The 21360-nt window shown below is 44.4% G+C and overlaps 1 protein-coding gene across 1 annotated transcript; it reads left to right on the top strand.

Moving 5' to 3' along the window:
- Positions 1-1650: 1650 nt before the first annotated feature.
- LOC149342058 (uncharacterized) lies at positions 1651-13611 on the top strand. Its single transcript, XM_089546731.1, has 5 exons — positions 1651-1764; positions 6937-7088; positions 10464-10534; positions 12090-12173; positions 13466-13611. Exons 1-5 carry the CDS (start codon positions 1651-1653, stop codon positions 13609-13611), a joined length of 567 nt encoding a protein of 188 aa, XP_089402857.1.
- The last annotated feature ends 7749 nt before the right edge of the window (positions 13612-21360 follow it).

Below are 21360 nucleotides of genomic sequence, written 5' to 3'. Positions count from 1 at the left end.
GAGGCTGCACCTGTGAGCGTGCGCATCAGTTGCCTGTTCATAGAAAGCACGAGTTCTCACTTCTTTCACATTCCTCGGGATTTAGAGCAGCAGATCAAGTTCGAGTCAAGACAACGAAATATTTATATTCGACTCTATCCGTTAAAATTTAATATGGTATTTGTTTAAAATAGTGAGCGCCACCTCTTGAAAGGTATCACTCCATAAGAAATCTGGCGTATGCAGGCATCCAAGATTTTCAAAGACTTTTGCTGCCTCCTTTCAGATAAAAGGGAGAGTTTTTTTTTTTTCACTGTGGCGTTTACTCTTTATGTTTAAGCTTTTTTGTTCTTCAGTTTGTGGTATCGTCCACACCCGAGTGACGGTGTGTTAATTAGGTGGCACTTCGCCCACATATTGCGGGTTCGGGCCAGTGCAAGCTGAGGGCGCTGCCAGTTTTTGGTACACGCCTGCGCTGTAATTCCGCTGTTCACGAACGAATGCACCTTTGTTCTACAAAACTTTTAATTATGTGGCAACTGTTGAACATTGTAAGACGCTATTATTAACGTAATGATAGAGGGGTCAAAATTTTCCAGCTGAGACATATTCAAAGATATTCTTAAGACCATAATTATGGCAATGGCCTAATCATCTGACGTATAAAAAAATGTTACGCTGGAAGTTCTCCCTGCTCTCTCACCGAGTGGGTTGCTTTCTTTGACAATGAATAGTAGAAAATACAAGGTTGCCGAGAAGGTATCTGAGAAAACATTTCTGTTATCAGACGATATGCGAAATATGACGTTCATAAACTACTCCCCGAAAAAACAAATTGCTTGTCCCAAAATTTCTAGGTATCATACGAGATGAAATATATAGAGAAACGGCTCTTTCTCATGGCTCATGCTGTAAGCGGAGGTTAATTTCGGCAGTACTGGAACAGAATACTAAGCACACCATACCTAGCAGTAAAAAATTTATAAGTCCGTTACGTGGTTGGTTAAAAACAATCCCGATATTACATGGCGCTAACGAACACCAACTCGACGGCAAAAAAAATTACCCGGAGCTAATTTAGATGCCTTCGGAGAGTAACAAATTTTATCATCCTTAGGCCTTTGGGTCCACCAATAGATGAATGCTCATAGTCAACCCGTAGAAACGTTCGTCAGGCTTAGTAGTAGTAGTGGTGGTTTTACTGTGAAATAATAATAAAACGAAGGCAAAGATTTTTGCTAGCCCCAGCATCTGCCATCGCTGCTGGATACCTGAGCTGGCGCCGCGGAAAAAAAAAAACAGAGAGCAGGCAGACTGGAGAATTGAAATTAAAGAGGTGAGTGGACAGATATAGGTGAAATGTACAATTAATCTATTTATATTATAAGGAGTGACGGCCACATTCTTGTTTTTTGCAAAATGAGATTGGCGGTGGCGTGCAATTTGTTCAGCACCTGGGGCCGAAACAAAAGTAAGAGAGCGTTGCTGCAAATGCAAAACTTTCCTCTACGAGTCTCATCAAAGGGAGCGGGGGTAATGCTGCAGGACGTCAATCTGAACATCTGTGGACCGCAGGTATAAAATCACCTGGAGATGACTCGTCCATGAGCCGAGCGTTGCTCGACATCGAGTTGTGTGGTCTACGGCAGTAAAGATTCTGCCGCAGTCAAAATGAGGTCCCAGATTTTGATTGTCTTTATAGGCGTTTCTCTTCTTCTGGTGTTGCCTAAAACTCAGTGCAAGGCGAACCATCAGCTCAAGGCTGACATCGTAGATGCATTCAAGGCACGTGAGAGAATTTTTTTATCACTTTCACTGTGATATATGTCGCCAAGTTGGTTCCTAGTGCATCTACAAGTTCTAAACGCAATATTTTACACTTCTCTTTTTGTGTAGGTCAAGCCGTTATCGAACATTGTGGCTTTTATTGTAGACTATTTATTAAGGCTAAAGCCTTACTAGCCCCATCAAAAGGAATGCCGTCGGCGTTTGCTATTGTGCCTATTAGCATATGGTGCAGAAAATCACAGAATTAGCAAGAAAATTGGGACGTGCACACCAAATCTAGCGCATTTGTGTTGTTGCTACTGAAGGAAGGATGAAAAGGAACGTGCACGGGCCTGCACACTGGCTCGGTCTGAGCCACAATCGCTGCCACATGCAGAGGTGAGTTGAAGGGGATATGAGAGGAAAGATTGAATGAACAGATGCGCGTCGCAGCAGCCGCGTTCGCCGAAGCGACACCGCCGGCTGTACAGATACACCAGGACCCGCGGTCATCCAGCGCCGTAATTTCAACCATTCGTTTGCTTCATTCCCCTCCCCCCTAAACCCCCACTTCTGAGTAATCTCATGTTGGTTGGTTGGTTGGTTGCGGCTGAGAGAAGGATGAAAATGAAAGTGCACGGGCCTGCCAACTGGCTCAAGCCGAGCCACCACCGCTGCCACGTGCAGATAGAAGAGAGTTGAAAGATAAGAGGACAGAGTAAAAGACAGAGTAAAAGACAGAGTAAAAGACAGAGTAAAAGACAGAGTAAAGACGCGCGTCGCAACAACCGCGTCCTCCGGAACGGACGCTGGCTCAAAAATACAGATACACATCCGCAGCCCGAAGGCTGCAAACCGAATGCCACATACGAGGGGGTACCCAAAAGAAACCGGACTTATTTTTGTTTGAACTTATTTGTTCACATTTTAAGCACAGACCTTCAATCTCCTTCAAAGTATTCCCAACTTGCAATGATACGCTTGTCGAATCTTTCATTCCATTTTTCAAAACATTGTTTAAATTCATCTTTTCTGATGCTTGACAGTGCCTCCGTCGTTTTTTTCTTCACCTCTGCAACATCAGCGAAACGCTTTCCATTTACCTATTTTTTTCATTCTAGGAAACAAAGAAAGTAGCACGGGGCAAGGTCGGGAGAGTATGAGGGTTGAGGAATAGGGGTCATGCCATTTTTGGTCCAAAATTGTCGTAGAGACAGGGCTGTGTGAGCAGGGGCATTGGCATGATGGAAAAACCAGTCAGCCGACCGCCACAAATCTGGCCGCTTCCACCGCACACTGTTGCCCAATCTTTTCAAAACATCCAAGTAGAAAGCCTGGCTAACTGTCTGACCCTGCGGAACAAATTCTCAATGCACGACTCCTCTCGCGTCGAAAAAACAAATCAGCATTGTTTTGAGGTTTGGTTTCACCTGACGAGCTTTCTTGAGGCGAGGTCAAGTTTTCCATTGGCATGATTGTTGCTTTGATTCAGGATTCGATTCAGGAACACTTGAGTTGTCCCCATAGCATCGTCCTTGTACGTCTTTCTTAATATTTCAAGAGTTTCCATTCAACTTTTTCCGAGCAAAAATCAGAATTTCACCGGCGCACGCTGTTCACGAAAATCAGCCATTGCAAAAACGACGTTCACACAAAACAGTCGTCACTCTAAAACTCTGCCTAAACTAGTCTGACCTCCTTCAACGACGGCACTCGGCTTACTGACTCAGGAAAGTTCCTTCTATGCGTTCCTAGTGGAAAAACGCGGTACCACAGAAGCATTGCCGACCAAAAAATTTAGTCCGGTTTCTTTTGGGTACCCCCTCGTAATCTCATGTAGCGCCAGTTTTTTCGGCTACATTCGTAACAATATTGGGAACAACCGTTTTTCGACTCATTCGTAACGAAATTCTGAGCAACCGTTTGTCGCACAGCGTTCTGGGTGGTGTCATACGATTTCTCTCTGTGGACAGCTTACATATACTATTGAATTTGAGGGCTAGCTTGCGAAAGGGAGTCAAAGCAACGGCATATGCGCCTTCGATCGTATACTTTCCGGAATTTTGCATCCTTCCTTAAGGCGTGGTAGAGGTGTCCACCGATATTTGAGACAGTTACTGCACCATATCCTTCATTAAAAACCAATCTTCTTTGCATATTAGCCGCCACCGTGGCTCACTGGTTATGGCGCTCGGCTGCTGTCCCGAAAGACGCGGGTTCGATCCCGGCCGCGGAGGTCGAATTTCGATGGAGGCAAAATTCTAGTGGCCCGTGCACTGTGTGATGTCAGTGCACGTTAAAGAACCCCAGGTGGTCGAAATTTCCGGAGCCCTTCACTAATGCATCCCTCACAGCCTGAGTCGCTTTTAGACGTTAAACCCCATCAAGCAAACCAATTTTCATATTAAAATTGTGACACAACCCTTCGTCGTACAGTGTTGCTGGTGGTAAAATTGGCGCAGTATCTGTCTCACATATCTTAGTGGACACCTGAACCGCGCTGTAAGGAAAGGTAGGAAGGTGGGAGTGAAAGAAGAAATAATGTGATACGATTTCTCGTTCCATACAGCATACGTTTCTTACGTTGGAGGCTTGCTCGCGACAGGTATTCGAACCGAGTATTCGATTATTTCACTCGGATCTTTGTGGATGCAGCGTTTGCGGTATCAGCGTTCGGAGGCGCGTCTTCGTATCGTTTTTTATTGCGCAACCTTCGTGCAGCACGTAAATGGCATCAGACACAGTATCACTCTTTATTCCGCAATCGTCGGGCAACATGTAAATGATATCAGACGCATAGGTTTCAGGCTCTCACCTATTATATCAAAAGCAGGAACAACGTCAGGAATTAAGACAATGACAAAGGGCGCAGAATTTTGTAAAATGGCGCAGAATTTTTAAATACTTGAGGTATTTTTTTAAACGCATAAATTTCCACAAGACAGAAGACGTAAATATAAAAATTTTTGGCCATGAATATTGGACATGAAAGAGCGCTTGTGTCCACGCAGGCGCTCATTGAGACATCGTCCGGTTTGCCCAACGTAGACATTGCCACGCGTAAGCGGGGATACATATACTACTAATGATTCGACGAAAATTCGTGTGGTCAGGCAATGAGTTAAAGGAAAAAAGAACACTGTCACTGACCAAGCCCATAAATTTGAGACGTTTCGGAACTTGGTCAGTGAGCGTGTTCGTTTTTCCTTGAACACATATACTGCTCCTTTTTACAGTCCACATGCGGTTTTTCTGTCTTACGGCACGCTGTTGCACTCTCCTTCCTCCAATGCGTGAGCACAGGTCGGCGAGCTTTCGTGGAGCAGTAAATACAGCGTCTGCCCCATATTTATTGGGCACCTTGTTCAGGTTGTCGGTGTGCAGATAACGATTTGTTGCCATATTATGCCAATCATTCTAAGACTGCGCAGAGTGCTATCGCATCTTAATGTTTTTTGTCCTGTCTGTGTCCTGTCAACATGCAAGGCTCGCAAGCTTTATGTCGCAGGTGTCCAAGCGTCAGAAGGCAGGTTTCCCAACTTCAATTGTTCTTGCCATGACTCCGATCTCGCCGAGACGCAAGATGGTTCCAAGGTCCGAGGTCGTACCTTGCGCACACCAAACCTCCCACATCCTGAAGAAGGTGCCCCATAAGTATGGGGTAGACACTGTATTTTCTGCTGCACGCAAGTTCACCCGCCTGTATTTACGCATTATAGTGTGCACTGAATCACAAACCCCCTACGTGGACTTCAGAAAGAGTAGCCTATTAGTTCGCGCTTGCGTGTTACAAAGTGTACGTTTGGCCAAACCGGACAATGTCTTAATGAGCGCCTGCGTGAAGACAAGCGATCATTATCCGAACAATGTTCCTATCTTCCAGATCACTGACAAGCCTGCTCGATGAAGAATCTTGTCGCTTGATAGCCCCGCCTAACGAAATGACACGCGTTAATGTAAAGTAGTCACAGAAGAGAGCGTGAAATCGTAGAATACTTTTGTATAAAAAATCACCGAAGTCATGTTGGAAATTCTAAAGTGTGCTTGGCGAAAGCCTTGTGGTCAACCCACTGCCGCTTCAACGAACCGCTTGGCACGGAATGACTGGGCCGCTTCGGAGGTATGCGTTTCACTCACTCGACTGCAAAGAGACGTCTGGTGAAGGAGCGGCGGTGCAGCTACCACCGCCGACGCGCGCGCGCTCATTCTACCAATGTTGTGTGACGTCACGGTGCCCCCCCTCCGGCGCGTCGGTTGCTAAGGGGGGAAGGAGGTTGCGCCGCTGCGCGGATGAGAGGCCACAGTTGCCACGATTCCAGCGCGTGGACGTACACCGCGAGCATCAACCATTAACAGCTTTCGCCTTAAAAAAAAAAAAAAAAATCGAGGAGCTGAGGGTATTAGCGGCACATCAGTCGTTGTTCGCTGGAATGAAATCGTTTTTCTTTGTACGCATCCCAAAGCACATGAATATTTGCTGTTCGCGCCTGGGCGCATGGGGCAGAGTAGCAGGTCTAAAAACGCTATTCGTTCAATAAAGCTTGTTGAGATACTATAGCGCTCGTCCCCTCCCATCACTGCGTACGTCTTCGTTTTTTTTTGCTTGGTTGTTCGGAAATTTTAACCAATGAGCCCCGCTACAAGTACTTTTGCTCTTTAAACAAGCGCCTACTGGTGCAATGTATAATTACCAGCTTTCTTTCACTATAAAGGCTCGGGAATATGAACCTCGGAGGTGACAGTTATTTATGAGGCCGACAGCCTGATCTCTGCTGCCCGCATACAAGGAGAGTAACGGTAGGACATAAGCATTTAAAACTCGCAAATGGAAGGTGGCGAGTGCAGACATTCAATAAGGCATAATTTAAAACTAGATACCCCCTTGCCGGGGTATCCAGTGCTGCGGATATCGGCTTGGCTCAAGCACAAGCATTTTTTTTTATATACTTGGAGCAGAGTCTGCTATACGAGTTGACGCTGCAGCCCTGACTTTCTTTAAACGTAAAACTTAAGGTATAAACGTAAGATATTCGAACGCGACTTAATTTGTTTGAGATATTGCTAGCAGAAACTAAGACAGCATTGTATCTATCTTACGTATACGTAAGGGAGATAAAATGGTTCCCGTTCATTCCTGAAACAAGCGAATTATTTGTGTAGCGTTGCAGTAAAATTGTTCTTTCGGTGCAGATTTTCCGGGATTTCGACTACGGTATTGCCATGTTCGATATTGACCAGGACGGAGACCTGGATTGCCTGACCGCTATGCGTACGGAATTCGATAGCAGCGACCCAAGTGCGACATATTTGTGGATTTTTCCGGGCGTCAACGGCAAAGAAAAGTAAGAGTGAAGTTCCTGTGCTATCCCGTACTTGCAAGCATTACAGTATTCGTTTTGAGAGAACTATCCAGGATGTTTTCATGTAACTTCTCAGGTGGATCTTATTTGTAATGTCCTCCTGAATTCGTTGTGTGCTTAATTCCAATGCCTCTAACATATACAGTTTGTCATATTAGTAAATATCCAGTTACGCGACATCATTATGTATAGCAGGCGCTTTAGAGAGTCGAAATGCCTTGTAACTAGGTGTTAGAGTTTTCATTTCAAACATAAAGCATATATGTGTAAATGGTCGCTCTCTACATCCATAGATCGCAGGGAGTCCGCGTACCACTCCTGGCGGAATGCTACAGCGGTTAAGTAATGAGCAATGCCACGTCAGGTGGCTCTTTAAAACAACCTTCGGTGGGTCTTGTGAGACTCAGTTTACTCTTGAGCAGCCTCTCGCGATCAGTCATTGATTTGACTGCCAATCTCTACGGTGGGCAGCTTGTAAACTGTGACTTTAAGTAGGCTTTGATTACGTCACGAGGTCACGTGACCTAGATGGCAGATGGGCGTTTGCTTTTCCGCTCACAATGCGGCCGTCTTCGGCGACAGTACGCCGCCGATTACTGCGGACTTCCTACAGGAAGGAAACCTTAACGCTTTCGGTTTGAAAACGATTAATGGGTGGCGAATTTGTTACCGCAATAGAGTTATGAATCCCCTGAGCGGAAAACCCTGTTTCGGCATTTGCGTGTCGAGAGAAACAGGTCAACCACCTGCAAACGAGGTCACGTGACGTTTAGACGTCAACAGCTCCTGTTCACCAGGTTGTGAGAAAGCTGCCTGGCGTGGTTGGAGTTAAGTTGGTCACGAGAGGAAGAATGGGAAGAGCAGCCTGGATCTTACAAGTGCCACCGGTAGCTGTGTTTTAAACACCAAATTTACAGTAATGTCTTAAGTAATGTCCACGATCTATAAGTGTCAAGTACAGAATGTCCAAATTCGCACCTATGAGCATGCAGCCTCAATGTAGAAGACAGAAAATTAGTACTTGAACGGAAAGGTTTTCTAATCATATCGCATTGCAAAAAAAAAAATTAAAATTGGTTTGAGAGGACAGAAAGTGCCACCGTAAGTTTATCACTTACTGCTAGACACCTGAGCCATGCCGTGAGGAAAGTAAAGAAGTTGGGAACGAAAGAACAAGAGGACAAGAAAATGCCGTTGCGGAGAGCTTCGGAATAATTTCGGCCGTCAGGAGACCGGTAAAGCGCAACGGAGAATAAAAATACGGTGATATTAACGATAGCGCGAGATGAAAACTTGAGGAGGAGAAATGCACCCGCTAACAGGGGGCACCAGAGTAGCAGTCGCTATCTTGTATGCCAAAGGAGAGGCTTAGCGGTGGTGAATGTTGTGCGCACGGGTCAAGCCGAGGCCCCGTTCTGCATTGCGCGTTCGGTAAGCAGTCAGCTCCAGTTCAAATACCGCAGCAGTGTGACTTAAAACCTTAAAACTGCGTATGGAAATATCGCCATTCTATAGAAATTGCGAAATTTTTCGCCAGGCAGTGCAAATTTTTTTTTTTGTCAGCAGTCCGCTTTGCACAAAGAAGTTTAACAGTGGGATAAAAGAAATGCCAATACTCTCTTAATGAAGCGTCGCTATTAATTTGAGGACCATTTCAATAACGTGAATATCTGCTTGATTGCAAATTACACAATCTCATTTTTCATGCGCGCTTTATGGTCGCTCACAGGTCTTGCAATATCACATGGTGTATAATTAAACCCTATCATTCGCTTACTTCTGTATTTCCCCAATATCAGCGTTATATGAGCGCCAGAGTTTCTAACAGAATGAATGTAGCCTGGATATTAAACCGTCGGGCTTTTTATATTTTCAAAGCGTGGAGAAAGTACAGAAATTTTGTATTGCATAACTTGAGTGCGGTTTATTCGTGTGGCGCACAGAAACCAAGTCCAACATGCCGTAAATACTGAGTCAATAATTTCAGTAACTGAGTGGCTATATTATAAAAGGGCATCGCGGCAGCAGCTGTTGCACTGCGCCACTTTTAAGGCCTCAGCTTCAAAAGAACACCAACTCATTTCCAGTGCCAATCATGTGCTTGGCACTCTTGAATCAGTCTTGAAGCGTTGATTTCAAACATCGAAAATTCTGCAAATTTTGTATTAATTGCGAAATAATTACGGACTGAAAGTGTTTACCGTAAAGGGATGATAAAACATATCGTTTAATTATTACTTTATTAATAATAATAACGAGCAAAATCATAACACATCTTGATGCGACTTCGAGCATTCGACGGAGTAAGATTCAGTTCTGTTGCTCTTTTGAATTGTTCTCTCTAGTTTACTCTCTCTTTTCCTTCCCACTCTTTTTTTATAATTTCTCCTCTTCTATAAAGCACGGAACACGCAGTGATGGGCGCAAGCATTCTATAAAACTCGTAAATTCTACTTGTGTTGTTACACTATTAGCCGCCGCCAGGCCGCTGAAACTTAAGACGCCGCGTGGGAAGCGATGCGTGCCGCTCATAGTTTCAAAATCTGTATTGCGTTATTTTTCTTTGTGTCTACCACGCAAAAATTTTATGCATGATTAATTCGAGAGATCTTCACCGAATATTTTACGAAACTTTTGATCTATCCAAGGAAAAGAAGGTCAAAGCCTTGAAACAGAATTTGATATGAATCCACTTGTGTACTTTATTGATGGCCACATTGGAGAAAATCATTTATTTAGATTGACGGCTGATTTCTTGAGGTTTGGCAGGGCACTTAGTAATACGCCCACTCCACATTTGGTTAGATATTTCGAATTCGTCCAGCCAGAAAACAGGAAGAGGAAATAGTCCTTGTTGTTAATATTGGACTCCACAAAACTTTGATGGCGTGTGTACATAAGTTGATTGAGACGGACTGAGTAAACCAAATAATCTCTAAAAGGAATCAATGAGGTAACACAGATTATGTTCGATATGTAACCAGCTTTATTCCGTTTGCCTGCTTTTTGGTGACATTGTTCTACGAAGGCCGCCATGTCTTTTTATCGCCAGACAAGCTTTCATGGAACCTTGGGCTAAGCTGGTCAAATCACTTTGCCATTACAACACCAACGCTTAGCTGCTTTCAATCGAGTTCAATAACGTCTACAGCCGATCGAGCGTGAGAACAGTAGTTGCTCATGACTCATCCGAAATATGGTCTTCTATTCCTGGCGGAAATACGATATAAAGAGTAAAGCGACATATGTGAACTCCGGAAAAAAAAAATCATTAAACAGCTTCGCGACGTATCACAAAACCGCAAGTTTATATAGTGCGAAATGATATATGTCAGTCCGCTCCTGCCTGTTTTTCAGAAGAAACGCAAGCTTTCATATCAGGCCCGGATCGGCGCCTGACAAGCCTGTATTCACGGTCGACGACGACGGTAAATATGAGAAATCTTCAATGCAAAATCTTGCTCATTCATAACGCGTGGCAACGCTCTTGTTACTTTTGTTTATCTTACATTTCAGCTGTCTCCAATTCATTATAAATGCAAGTGACCGATGATTAGCGCAAATAGCTTCCTATTAGGAAATTTCAATTTGCATGTGCCTGCGGTCATGATTGATTGATTGATTACAAACATCTTTATTTCTTCAATATTCTCAGAACATGTGGGTGGGCCGCCTAGTCCAGTAGTCCACTGGCTGCTGCTGCTGCGCTGGCCCTCCCCACCAGCCAGTGCTGACGGTCAGGATCATCGCTGAGCAGAATAGCCTCCCACTGCTCCTCCGAAGGGTTGGGAATGGGGTCAACTAAGGGATTATATTGGCATGCCCACACCATATGGTAGAGGTTATCTATCTCTCCACAATGTGGACACTGCGGAGAGTATAGTGTAGGGTACCACTCGTGTAATTTAGCTGGTGTTGGGTATGTGTTGGTTTGTAGTCTCCTTAGGGCGTTCTCTTCTAACTTATTGAGGGATTTGTGTGGTACTGGGTACTCCTTTCTGGCTGTTCTGTATGGCGCGAGATTGTCAGCATACACTGCTAAACCTATTAGGTCGCGGCACCCTTCATGGTCATCAGGGGGAGACGCCCGGTATAGAAGAGCTCGGGCATGCCTGTGGGCGGCTTCGTTTCCTCCTGGTAGTTCCAGGTGACCGGGGAACCAGATGACTGAGACTTGGTTGGGTGGATGCTTAGTCAGCAATGACAACCCTGACTTGTGAATTAATCCGTTATTGAAGTTGCGACAGGCGTTCTGGGAATCAGTGAGCACAACGGCGTTGGGGTTAGATGCTACAGCTAATGCAATAGCTGCCTCCTCTGCGTGAGTGGGGTTAGATGTTTTCACCGAGGCGCAGTTCACCATCGACCCTGAAGGCGTTGGGACCACTATAGTCATGACTCCATTCTTTGGTCCTGCTGCGGTCATTCATCTAATCAAACGTGGCGTATTTATACGCTGCTTATGGGAGGAATTTATCAATTGCCTTTTATCGTCATTGAAAGAGCAATAGCAGTATGTTTACACTGGACTCGACATTGCGTAAAACCGCATGAGAGGAGGGAGGCATCCTTGAAGGCAAAGTTTTTTGTTTTCTTATAAACCAAGTTTGTACTAAACCTTGCTTAATGTTTTACTCAAAAACTGCCTCTCAGCGGATCAACACTGGGCTCTATATTTACTGCAAAATAAATTAGTGGTATTATTTCGTCGTTGTGCAGCCAACGTTTATCTTAGAATCTATTATGTTTATGCAGAAAAAAAAGTGGGACGTATTGCAAAAAACCTTGCAAAAAAACACTTAAGGTGAATAATGCGGCAATGCTTTATGTCTACTGTTAGCCTACATAATTTCTTAACCTTACTTCTTGTTTTATATCAATACTGTGTCGCGTCTACGTTGTTTTTATGCTTTAAGAGGTCAGGAGGGTACACCAGGAAAGACCTCGAGATATTCCGTCAGGTTATTTTTGTTTATATTCCAGACGGCCCTGAGCAGATCATGAACTTCATCTACGCAGATAACAAATCGTGCACTATTTTGGCGATTCCATTCCAAAACGGGCAAGGTAAGGCAAAGTAGATTGTAGTTCGTTAGTGACTGGAAACTTCTCGCTTTTTTTTTATTTGAAAGATGCATCGTGCAGTTCTGGAGAATTATTTGAGTGTATCAAGCACATGATTGGCACTGGAAATGAGTTGGTGTTCTTTCGAAGCTGAGGCCTTAAGAGTCGCTCAATGCAACAGCTGCTGCCGCGATGTCCTTTTATAATATAGTCACTGACTTACTGAAATTATTGACTCACTATTTACTGCATGTTGGGCTTGGTTTCTGTGCGTTGCACGAATAAACCACACTCAAGTTATGCAATACAAAATTTCTGTACTTTCTCCACGCTTTGAAAATATAAAAAGACAGACGACGTAATATCCAGGCTACATTCATTCTGTTAGAAACTCTGGCGCTCATATAACCCTGATATTGGGGAAATACAGAGGCAAGCGAATGATAGGGTTTTATTATACACCATGTGACATTGGAAGAACTGACAGCGACTATAACGCGCGCATGAAAAATGAGATTCGGTAATTTGCAATCAAACAGATATTCGCATTATTAAAATGGTCCTCAAATTAATAGTGACGATTCATTAAGAGACTACTGGAATTTCTTTTATCCCACTGTTTGACTTGTTTGTGTAAAGCGGAACGTTCATATGGTTCGCAGTGTATGTTGCTGATGAGACTTTTACTTCGGCAATGCATGGCATCGCAAAACTCAGAAAAAGTGACGAATTTCATTATGATTCGTAGTGAACCAGACGTTCTTGCTTACGTTTGCGCAATTATTTACACTGCCTGAATACAGGGAAAGCACCTGATCGGTTTGGCTAACTCTATCGATTATTTTGACAACACAAGATGTAGCCAAAATACGGGTGCAAAAGAAAACGCCTGCACAGGGAGGGGACCCTTCGCTAACATGCCACGGGACCTATCCGCAGAGAAAAAAACTGACGGTAAATGCGTGTAGTTCACCCAAACGCGAATTAGGTGCTCTAGCATTCGGTTTTTATTTCGGTTCCGGTGCTCGGATCCATTCTTCACGTGTTGAAGTTGCTCGGATATCGATACAGGCTTGATGCCCATTTATGCTCAATTGGTCATTCTCTATTAAACGCATTTAGCTAAATGGCTAAATGTGAGGAATGGCCACTACAAGTGCTATATCGGACTAAACGAGGTCAACTAAACAGAAAGGAGAAGTACTTTATTTCAATCTGCAGGCCTTGCAGGTATTTTGGCGGTCTTTTCAAACTAGGCTGCATATCCAAATGGGTATTCTTTCGTACCGTTCCAGAGTGCATGCTGTGGGTGACGAAGGATGTCGTAGACAATGTCCCGCAGGACTGCGTCGACCAGTATGAAGACAAATGTGATGTGAAACACGTAGCATACGAAAAAGACACCTGCAGTCAGTTTATAGCCGAAACGCTTGCTATATAAACACTGGTTTCAAAAAAATACTAAAGGCGAACTGACCGTCTTGTGAACTCATCAGAGCAAATAAAACAGCCCTGCTGTCTAAACCGCGTCCCCAGGCTTCCGTTTTCAAGCGAGACAATTACTGAGTGTCTGCCGACAATCAAGGGCGAGTAGCCATTTAGCTCAGTAATAGTGACTGGCAAACTGGATGCATGCGTGCTGGAGCACAAGTGCACTTTGATGTCTTTTTTGTTGCGCAAGACAGTCACACACACAGATACGTTCGTGAAGTTCATAGACGCACCTTGCTCAAGTCATATAATAACGCTTTCTTTCCATATCGATGTCAAAGAGTGTTATAGGTCTGTTCACAAAGGGGTATAAAAAGGCGTTCTGGAAAAAAATATAGTGATGGCAATTAAAATAAGCTTCCTGAATTCGTTTCTGCAATGAAAGGACGGGAACAATTTAGGTGCAAAAAGAGTTTTAGGTCAGTGACTTTCGCGGTCGTCTACGTAAACGAACAGTAACTCATCTGGCCTATATTTGTATGTTTAATGTAGTTGTCACTTCAGCACAAGCACAGGAGGCACCAGAGGTGGCAGCGTAAGTATGTGAGCGGAGAATTACAGAGGAATGAGAGAGGAATATAGCGAACTCAATGCACTTAGTTGCACAAGCTCTTGTATTGCTTTGTGGCGATGTGTTCATATGCGTGGCCGCTGTAATTAGTACAATGTCCGAAAACTGAACCTGAAGTGTAGTGCAAATAAGAAAACGCCAACTCGCGATTTAGCATTGCTAAGCACGTGTAGTGTAGTGTGTAGTGTGCGAAAGTGTAGTGTGTAGTGTAGTGTGTAGTGTACAGTGTACACTACAACAAGTGTAGTGTGCGAAAGCCTGTTTTTTTTTGCGGGTGGACACCGCCGCCACGTACATGAAGGCGCGATTGAGGTGTCCACTTGCCTATAGGGCTGCGCATTTTCAACTTTTTCAGTTTCAGTGCCAATTTACCCAATGTACGCCGGTGGCCTAAGCACTGTCCCACGTTTCTGCAGCAATGTTGTAAACACCAACCTGTATTGCTCTAGCGCCGTGTTTATATCATAACGTTGACCAAGCCAACGCATGCAGCGCGCATCCCTCTGTCACTACCGCCACGTAGCTTAAAGCGCAAAGGGTAGTTGATAGTAGTATTAGTTGATGAAAAAGACAATATGCAATGCATAGCGTGATAGTGCACGTATGCTGTAGTTTGACTAGAGGCTTGTTCGGCTGTGCCGATAGCCTAGCACTCTCGTCCAGAGGCCAGCGAAGCTGATTTCCGCAGTTCTTCCCCTTAGTGACTTAGCAAGGTAACGTCATCACTGAATCGCAGATTACTAAGGTATTCTTCATTAACTATTATCCTAAACTCTTCCCAATACAGGCCTCTAAATGCCTCCTATAAACAGGCCGTGAATAGTAGTGGCGAGATCATGTATCCCTCCCTGACTCCCTCTGCCTGACACCCTTTTTATTGGAACTTTATTGCTATCTTTGTGGAAGACTGTGGTAGCTGTGCACCCGCTTTTCTCCAATATTTTTTCATAAGGTTATTCTACACCCTCGCAACGGTCTCTAAAACTCTTGAAAACACATCTTGCAGCAGCAGGAACTGCATCCTAAGTTCATATTCTGACCATTTTTCCGCAAATCCACCGTCTCACCTTGACTCCTAAAATCTTACTTGTCTATAACCAACCTCTAAACTGTCCATTCCATAAGAGGGTTGGTAATACGTTTACATTCTAAACACATCGATGACAAGAAGGTGCGGAGAGAGAGCCTGATGGCCTCTAAGAAGAAAAACCGGCTAAACTGTTGGATCTCTCTCAATATATTTAGGTGTAACGGGTATGGAATCTCCCGAGTCGGCGTCGCAGAATATGTAGACGGGTTCGTGTGCTGCTTCGGGTTATCTGGTGGTTACCCTAGACTTTTTTATACTGGGTCAACAGGAACAGGTATAGTTTTGAACAGAGAGCACTGTGCGAGGCGGCCGAGCTATGTTTTGAGCAGCAGACCTGGTGTAGAAGGTGACTGCGAAGGAAGGAGTTTGCGGAGGGAATGCGGTGACTGAGTAGCAAGTGAGGACACTACATCAACGTGCAGTGGGAAGCCAGTGGCCCCATATATAAAAGCGAGAAATGGTGGCAGGTGAGTGAAGCTTATGTTTTGAGCTTCTGTTTAGAAAAATCAGTATACGCGTCTCGAATGTTAGCATATTTCAGCAGGGTGAGCTCTAGTAAGCGGAAGGGAGTAAAACCTAGTCCTCAGAGCCTCTGACACAGTTTATATAATTTGCTGTTTTCCACTGGATATCAATATTACTTCTAGAGACAAGAGTGATGCCATATTTCCTCTCTTTCTAGGCTATCAGGAGTATACTGCAAGACAAGCTTGGTCTGGCTGGTTTGTTGCAATTAAATGTGAAGGTGGCGCAAAAAAGGCATGTACGGAAGGGGACGGGACCGACGCTATATCCCATATCATTTTCTTTCTCTGTGGATGTTTTCTTTGCGCTGCCTTCTCGTAAAAGAATATATTTTCGAAACACTTATACAGGTAGTTAATCGGATGCGCCAAGCGTATTAATTGTAGTCCCGGAATGTGCCTTCCCTGTCTCTTCTCACAATTATAACGTGTTTTTCGGTGAAGGTATCGAGAAAATCCTCTGAAATGAAACGGAGAAATTCAAATTTGTTTAAATAATTTCCTCGAATTTTTATGCCTACTCCACATTAAGAACAGATGGTATACTGGTAACGATTCCCAAGACTGCATGTAAGCGATATCCACGTGAATGACGAGTCTAAATGGTAGTCATCCTCGGTGGTACCAGAGTCCTTCAATAGCTTCATGGTCATAAAACTTCGTAACTCCGTGGGGGAGCTTGGTACGATGCCCAATGCGGACGCATGGCGGCGCTGCCGTCAACCGAGGATCATGTTTCGGCGACCTGAGGAACGGGCGGGCGGCCGTTTATGAATAAAGAGCGAAGTTTTGCGATGTGTTTTTGCGTCGTTTTCCTGATCCACCTGTTTATGAGGTGCAGTGTAGAAGTATGGGAATGCTTATGTTGTAAAACGAGTGCCTGCTGTGAATGATGCCTTCACCTTGTTGTGGAAAGCGCTGCGGCTCCTGCGAAAACGTCCCAAATTTTTCTCTTTCCTTCTTACGTCAAACAACAAAATAAGTGTAGATGCGCCATCCTACGAAAAGAAATTTGTGACACCTCCTTTGATTCGCTATACGTGCGCATTTGTGAGAAACAGTTCGATACCACTGACATCTTTCGTTACGATCAGTTCGTTTTGAACGACGGCGTTGTTTCTCTGCGATGTGAGCTCCCCAAGCTGAAGCGAGGCGCTGTTCCAAGGGTACTCGAAGGGCTTCCACTAAGCCTAACAACGAATAAACCTCGCTTTCGGCTATTATCGCACCGGATGTCTCACAAGCAACGGATGCTCCGGATACCTCCTGCCCGAACCACCCGGCCATCGACGGCGCTACAGACGCAGCTAATGACGGTGATCCTCAATGTCACCTCAGATCGCTCGCTTGTGTAAGTACGGCAGAGATTTAAACGCTAAAAAGCGGCACTGCATACAATGGCGCCTTTCTGTTTATTTTTTTTTACATGTACATTTAGGACAAAACCTGCCAACCTGCTAAGCCCACCCCCAATCACGAGCTGAACAAACTAAAATTTCACCTTCGCAAGATGAAGTACCACCTCCACGAGTGTCAACAGAAGCTTGCTAAAATCACATCACGTGCAAACAAATCGAGCAACTGTGCGTACGAAATGACCAGCCAGTGCAATCAAGAACTCGAGCCAATAACCGCTCCTATTACTTGACACTGAATTGTCTTTCTGCTTTCTGTAGTATATGTGAATAAAAAATTGATTCTGTTAAGGTATTTTCTTCCTCATTTTGCGCACGCATACCGCCGCAGACGGTGAAGGGTAAGATGCGAAAATAGTTTACGGTACCATTTTAAACTTTAATATGTCAATGCGCACCAAAGCTTAGCAATTCACAACGATATTATTCGATCGGGGCAATTAGCGGCACTATGCTATCAGAACAGTAAAGCTATCCCTGCCGAAATCCGCAATGTATAAGCTCAAAAGATGAACAAATGAAAATATCATCTGCAGCGCAATTTTCGCAAGCGAAGACGAATGCAATCTGCTTCCGAAAGAGGAACACCGGGATGCCGCGCGTATAAGCAACAGCCAGCAAGGCCTTTTTACGCGCTCTTCCGCTGCAGTCGCGGGCGCTTAGACATGCCATGCCTTAAACCATTCAATAGAATTCCACGACAGCTAGTGCTCAGCGTATCGCTGTTTAACGTTGCGTGCTGCTAAACCTGCAGTCTAACTTATTTAGCCCGGGCGTCCAACCCAAGCGGCGCACGAATCCATTGAGAGCCGTATCCTAACGCAGGCTTCGCATTACCGCGGACTGCGTTTCGCACGAGTATGTTTTAGGTTAATGGCCGCAACCACATCTTTCGGCATTGTTTTCATGTCAAAATAAGCTTGAAAAGTCTCTACGCATCAACCAGACAATCACGGACACGGAGCCAGCCATGGCTCTGCCAGCAGCGCTCTTTCTCTATACAAGTGTCAAGCGGGCTAGGATTACGAAACTGTAAGGGACGCAGGACGTCCGCTTCAATCACTCATGTAAAATTAAAAGACCAAGCAACAGCACAGGAGTGAAAATATTTTCTCGTACAACCACACCACACGCCGCCGGGACGGTCTACCGACTGCTGATCCTCGATCGCCGGTGGCGCCTCTGGCGGCCGCTTTTGTCCGCACACTAAACTTCGGCCGGAGTTTCATCACTATAAAGCTATCGAAGTACTCTGGTGGTACGTACACCCGGGTCCACCGGAAAAAAATCGGACAAGTGTAGAGGTGAATGTAAGTGCCTTCGGTTACGATATCCTTAGTCGATGAGAGCACCGCCTGAACCGGAAAAAGACCACCGCGCCATTTTTCCTCTATAACAAAAAAATTCTATGCTTTGCCATACCACGCAGAGGAATGAGCGGCTCATCGCACATGCGAGCCCGCTTCTATTATTCGCTCTCGCTTTCAATGACGGATGCTGAAATTTTGCATCAAAACAAAGGCTCTTATACGAAAGCCAGATAAAAGTCCGTGTGTCTGCCCACCCCTACAGCACTGAAGGGGACATGGCATGCATTCATTCTATTCTCATGAAAGAAAATAGTAACGCATTTTTTCTGCGCTTTCTATTCATTGTTTCTGGCTCCTATTTCACCACACTACCTGTTCATTCTTGCCCATTAATTGTGGCTGTCAGAGCGATTACTGCCCGAAGATAAACTGACATTGTGCTTAAAAAAATAGTATAATACCTCTATGAACGAGGTGGGGATCAGATTTCCTTCATATCATTTTGAAACAGAAACAAGTACGAGGTCGGAGCAGCGAGGGGCATCCGCAGTGAGTGATCCTGAAACGAGGCTTACGTTGCCATTATCGTCTGAGGAGTAAGTCATGGTATTGCTTGTTTTAGCTTAGTTAATAACAAAGACAAAGCCAAGTAAGTAAGCCAACACACCAAACTTAACAAGTATAAATGGTCACGCTGGCACCAGGTATTGCAGGAACCTTTTTCCATGATTTGCTCTAGAAACCTGGAAGGTAATTCCGGAGTAATTCCACATTCTCTAATAGTACAATATTACGCTGCTTTCTCAACACCAGGGGGCTAAATTCAAAGCGAACTCTAATAACGTTTAGCTGGACTTAGTTTGTTCTTCACAGTATGCCTATCTGTGCTGTCTGTAAAGTGTTCATATCTATCGATGATTTTATGGCGAGCAACATTACTTCGAAGATACGGAGTCAGATGTCAAAGGCAGAGGAAAAACAACCAACCGCGGAAGATAAACATTTTAAACCACATCATTGTAAGGATGCTCAAGAAAAAGGGGTCACGTTGGCAGGAGGGGAGTGGAGTTTTGTTATAATTTTAGTATTAATATTTCGTTTCTTTTTGCATTTCTTCTTAACTCTTTTCAGTACCTGAAGTTGGGCAGAAACTCCAGTTAGTTTTGCTTTGCTGGCCTTGACTTCGTGAAGAATGGCTCCTAACAAAGTCGCAGAAGCGAGTTTACGGGCTAGTTTGTTGTGCATTGTGAATATACAGCACAAGGCACATGGCAAAGGACTGGTGCAGTGAAAGACATACAATGCCCGTGTGTCCCTTTCGTTATTCCTGTCCCTTCTCTTGCGGCTTGCGCTGTATATCTGCCAAATTCACACTGTATGTACCGCGAAATTGGTTCCATCAGTTTGAATGTTACAGCTGCATAGAAGTTATATACGAAGAAGATCTCTTAGTGGTCTTGCAATCAGGTCTGAGATGACATCTGGAGCCACGAAATACTTTAGCGGCCTGCAAATGGCGTCCAGGTACTCGCTCAGCCAAGCAATCACCTAGTCACCACACGCCTCCAGTTTCAGGTCGTCTACTAGTACTCATCAGATTTAGACCCCTGTGGCCTAGTGAGATTGGACTCTTCTGCGCTCTCGTTCTCCTTCTCTCCAGAAAATCTTGTGTCGACTTTGTCGGGCTGAGAGTTGTGACCTAAAAATTAAAATCTCTGAAAAACAGAGAAGAAATCCGTGCGAAAATGATATTCAGCATTAATACGTAGATGTACAGTCAGCACTTCGGTAAAATAAACTTTACTGATTTCAGCTTGCGCTGCTGAGACTCAAGAACGGCAAAATTGACAGTGTATTTTCACCAACACCGACAAAGACCAACAGCAATTAAACAATATTCGGGCGTGTCGTAGGGACAAACCCAGAAATTTTTAGTACACTAGAGGATTCCAGAGAGAACATGTTCGGTTAAATACAAATCAGAACCTACTCCTATCCTAAGAAAGTACAAGCATTCCAAAGAACGTTTCACGTGAATGGGAAATTTCTGGATTAAATACAGAACGTATATTAAGATCCAGTCATTGTCTCGTTTCGTCCTTGTAACTCTGCGCAGTCAAGGAACAGAGCAACGCAAAACCAGTGTGCCTCTTTTGTCGCCTTACTGACAGAGAACAAGCATTCAGCGGAACATTGACCTCCATTTGAAATAGCCATGTTTCAAATGATATCTACGAAAACGTTGCCGACGAAAAAACTTTGATGTCAAAGAGAAGGGAAGAACTCATTAGACGATTTAGGAGGCCAATTGCAGGCATAAAAATTATTTTGAGGTTGTTAGGTCGATTGTTCTTTGGTGTTCCTTAGGATTGCTAGCGTTGCTTAATTTGGTGCGACCAACGAACAGTGAAAGAAAACGCACGATGTGAGCGAATTGCCTTCGCTAAACAAGCATCGCGCGGCACTTAAATGGTATGCGGTCTCAAAATAATCCAGATGTTCTCGACCATCCACTCCTCCTGCATAGTGTTCGTAGCTAATAATAAGAGAAATGTAATATTATTCCCTTATACTACACCTTACATTACTCGAATATACTGATGTTCTATCGACAGGCGTAAAAACGTTTTTAAGAAGCGATAGGTAGTGACTCTGCGTCTTCTATTCTTGGAGTTTCTACGGCTATCTCTACTTTGGGGTGGCAATCTTCTCTCTACGGCTTGGTCACCACGAACCTATTCCCATAAAGCCGGGTAGCAGGGTCGCTACCGCGGTACCATAAAGAGGAG

This window comes from Amblyomma mixtum, chromosome 5 (assembly GCF_055824585.1).
Source record: "Amblyomma mixtum isolate Tamu chromosome 5, ASM5582458v1, whole genome shotgun sequence".
In the NCBI taxonomy this organism is placed as follows: domain Eukaryota; kingdom Metazoa; phylum Arthropoda; class Arachnida; order Ixodida; family Ixodidae; genus Amblyomma; species Amblyomma mixtum.
The sequence above is the reverse complement of the archived record's forward strand: the minus strand, read 5'-3'. Positions and strand labels throughout refer to the sequence as shown.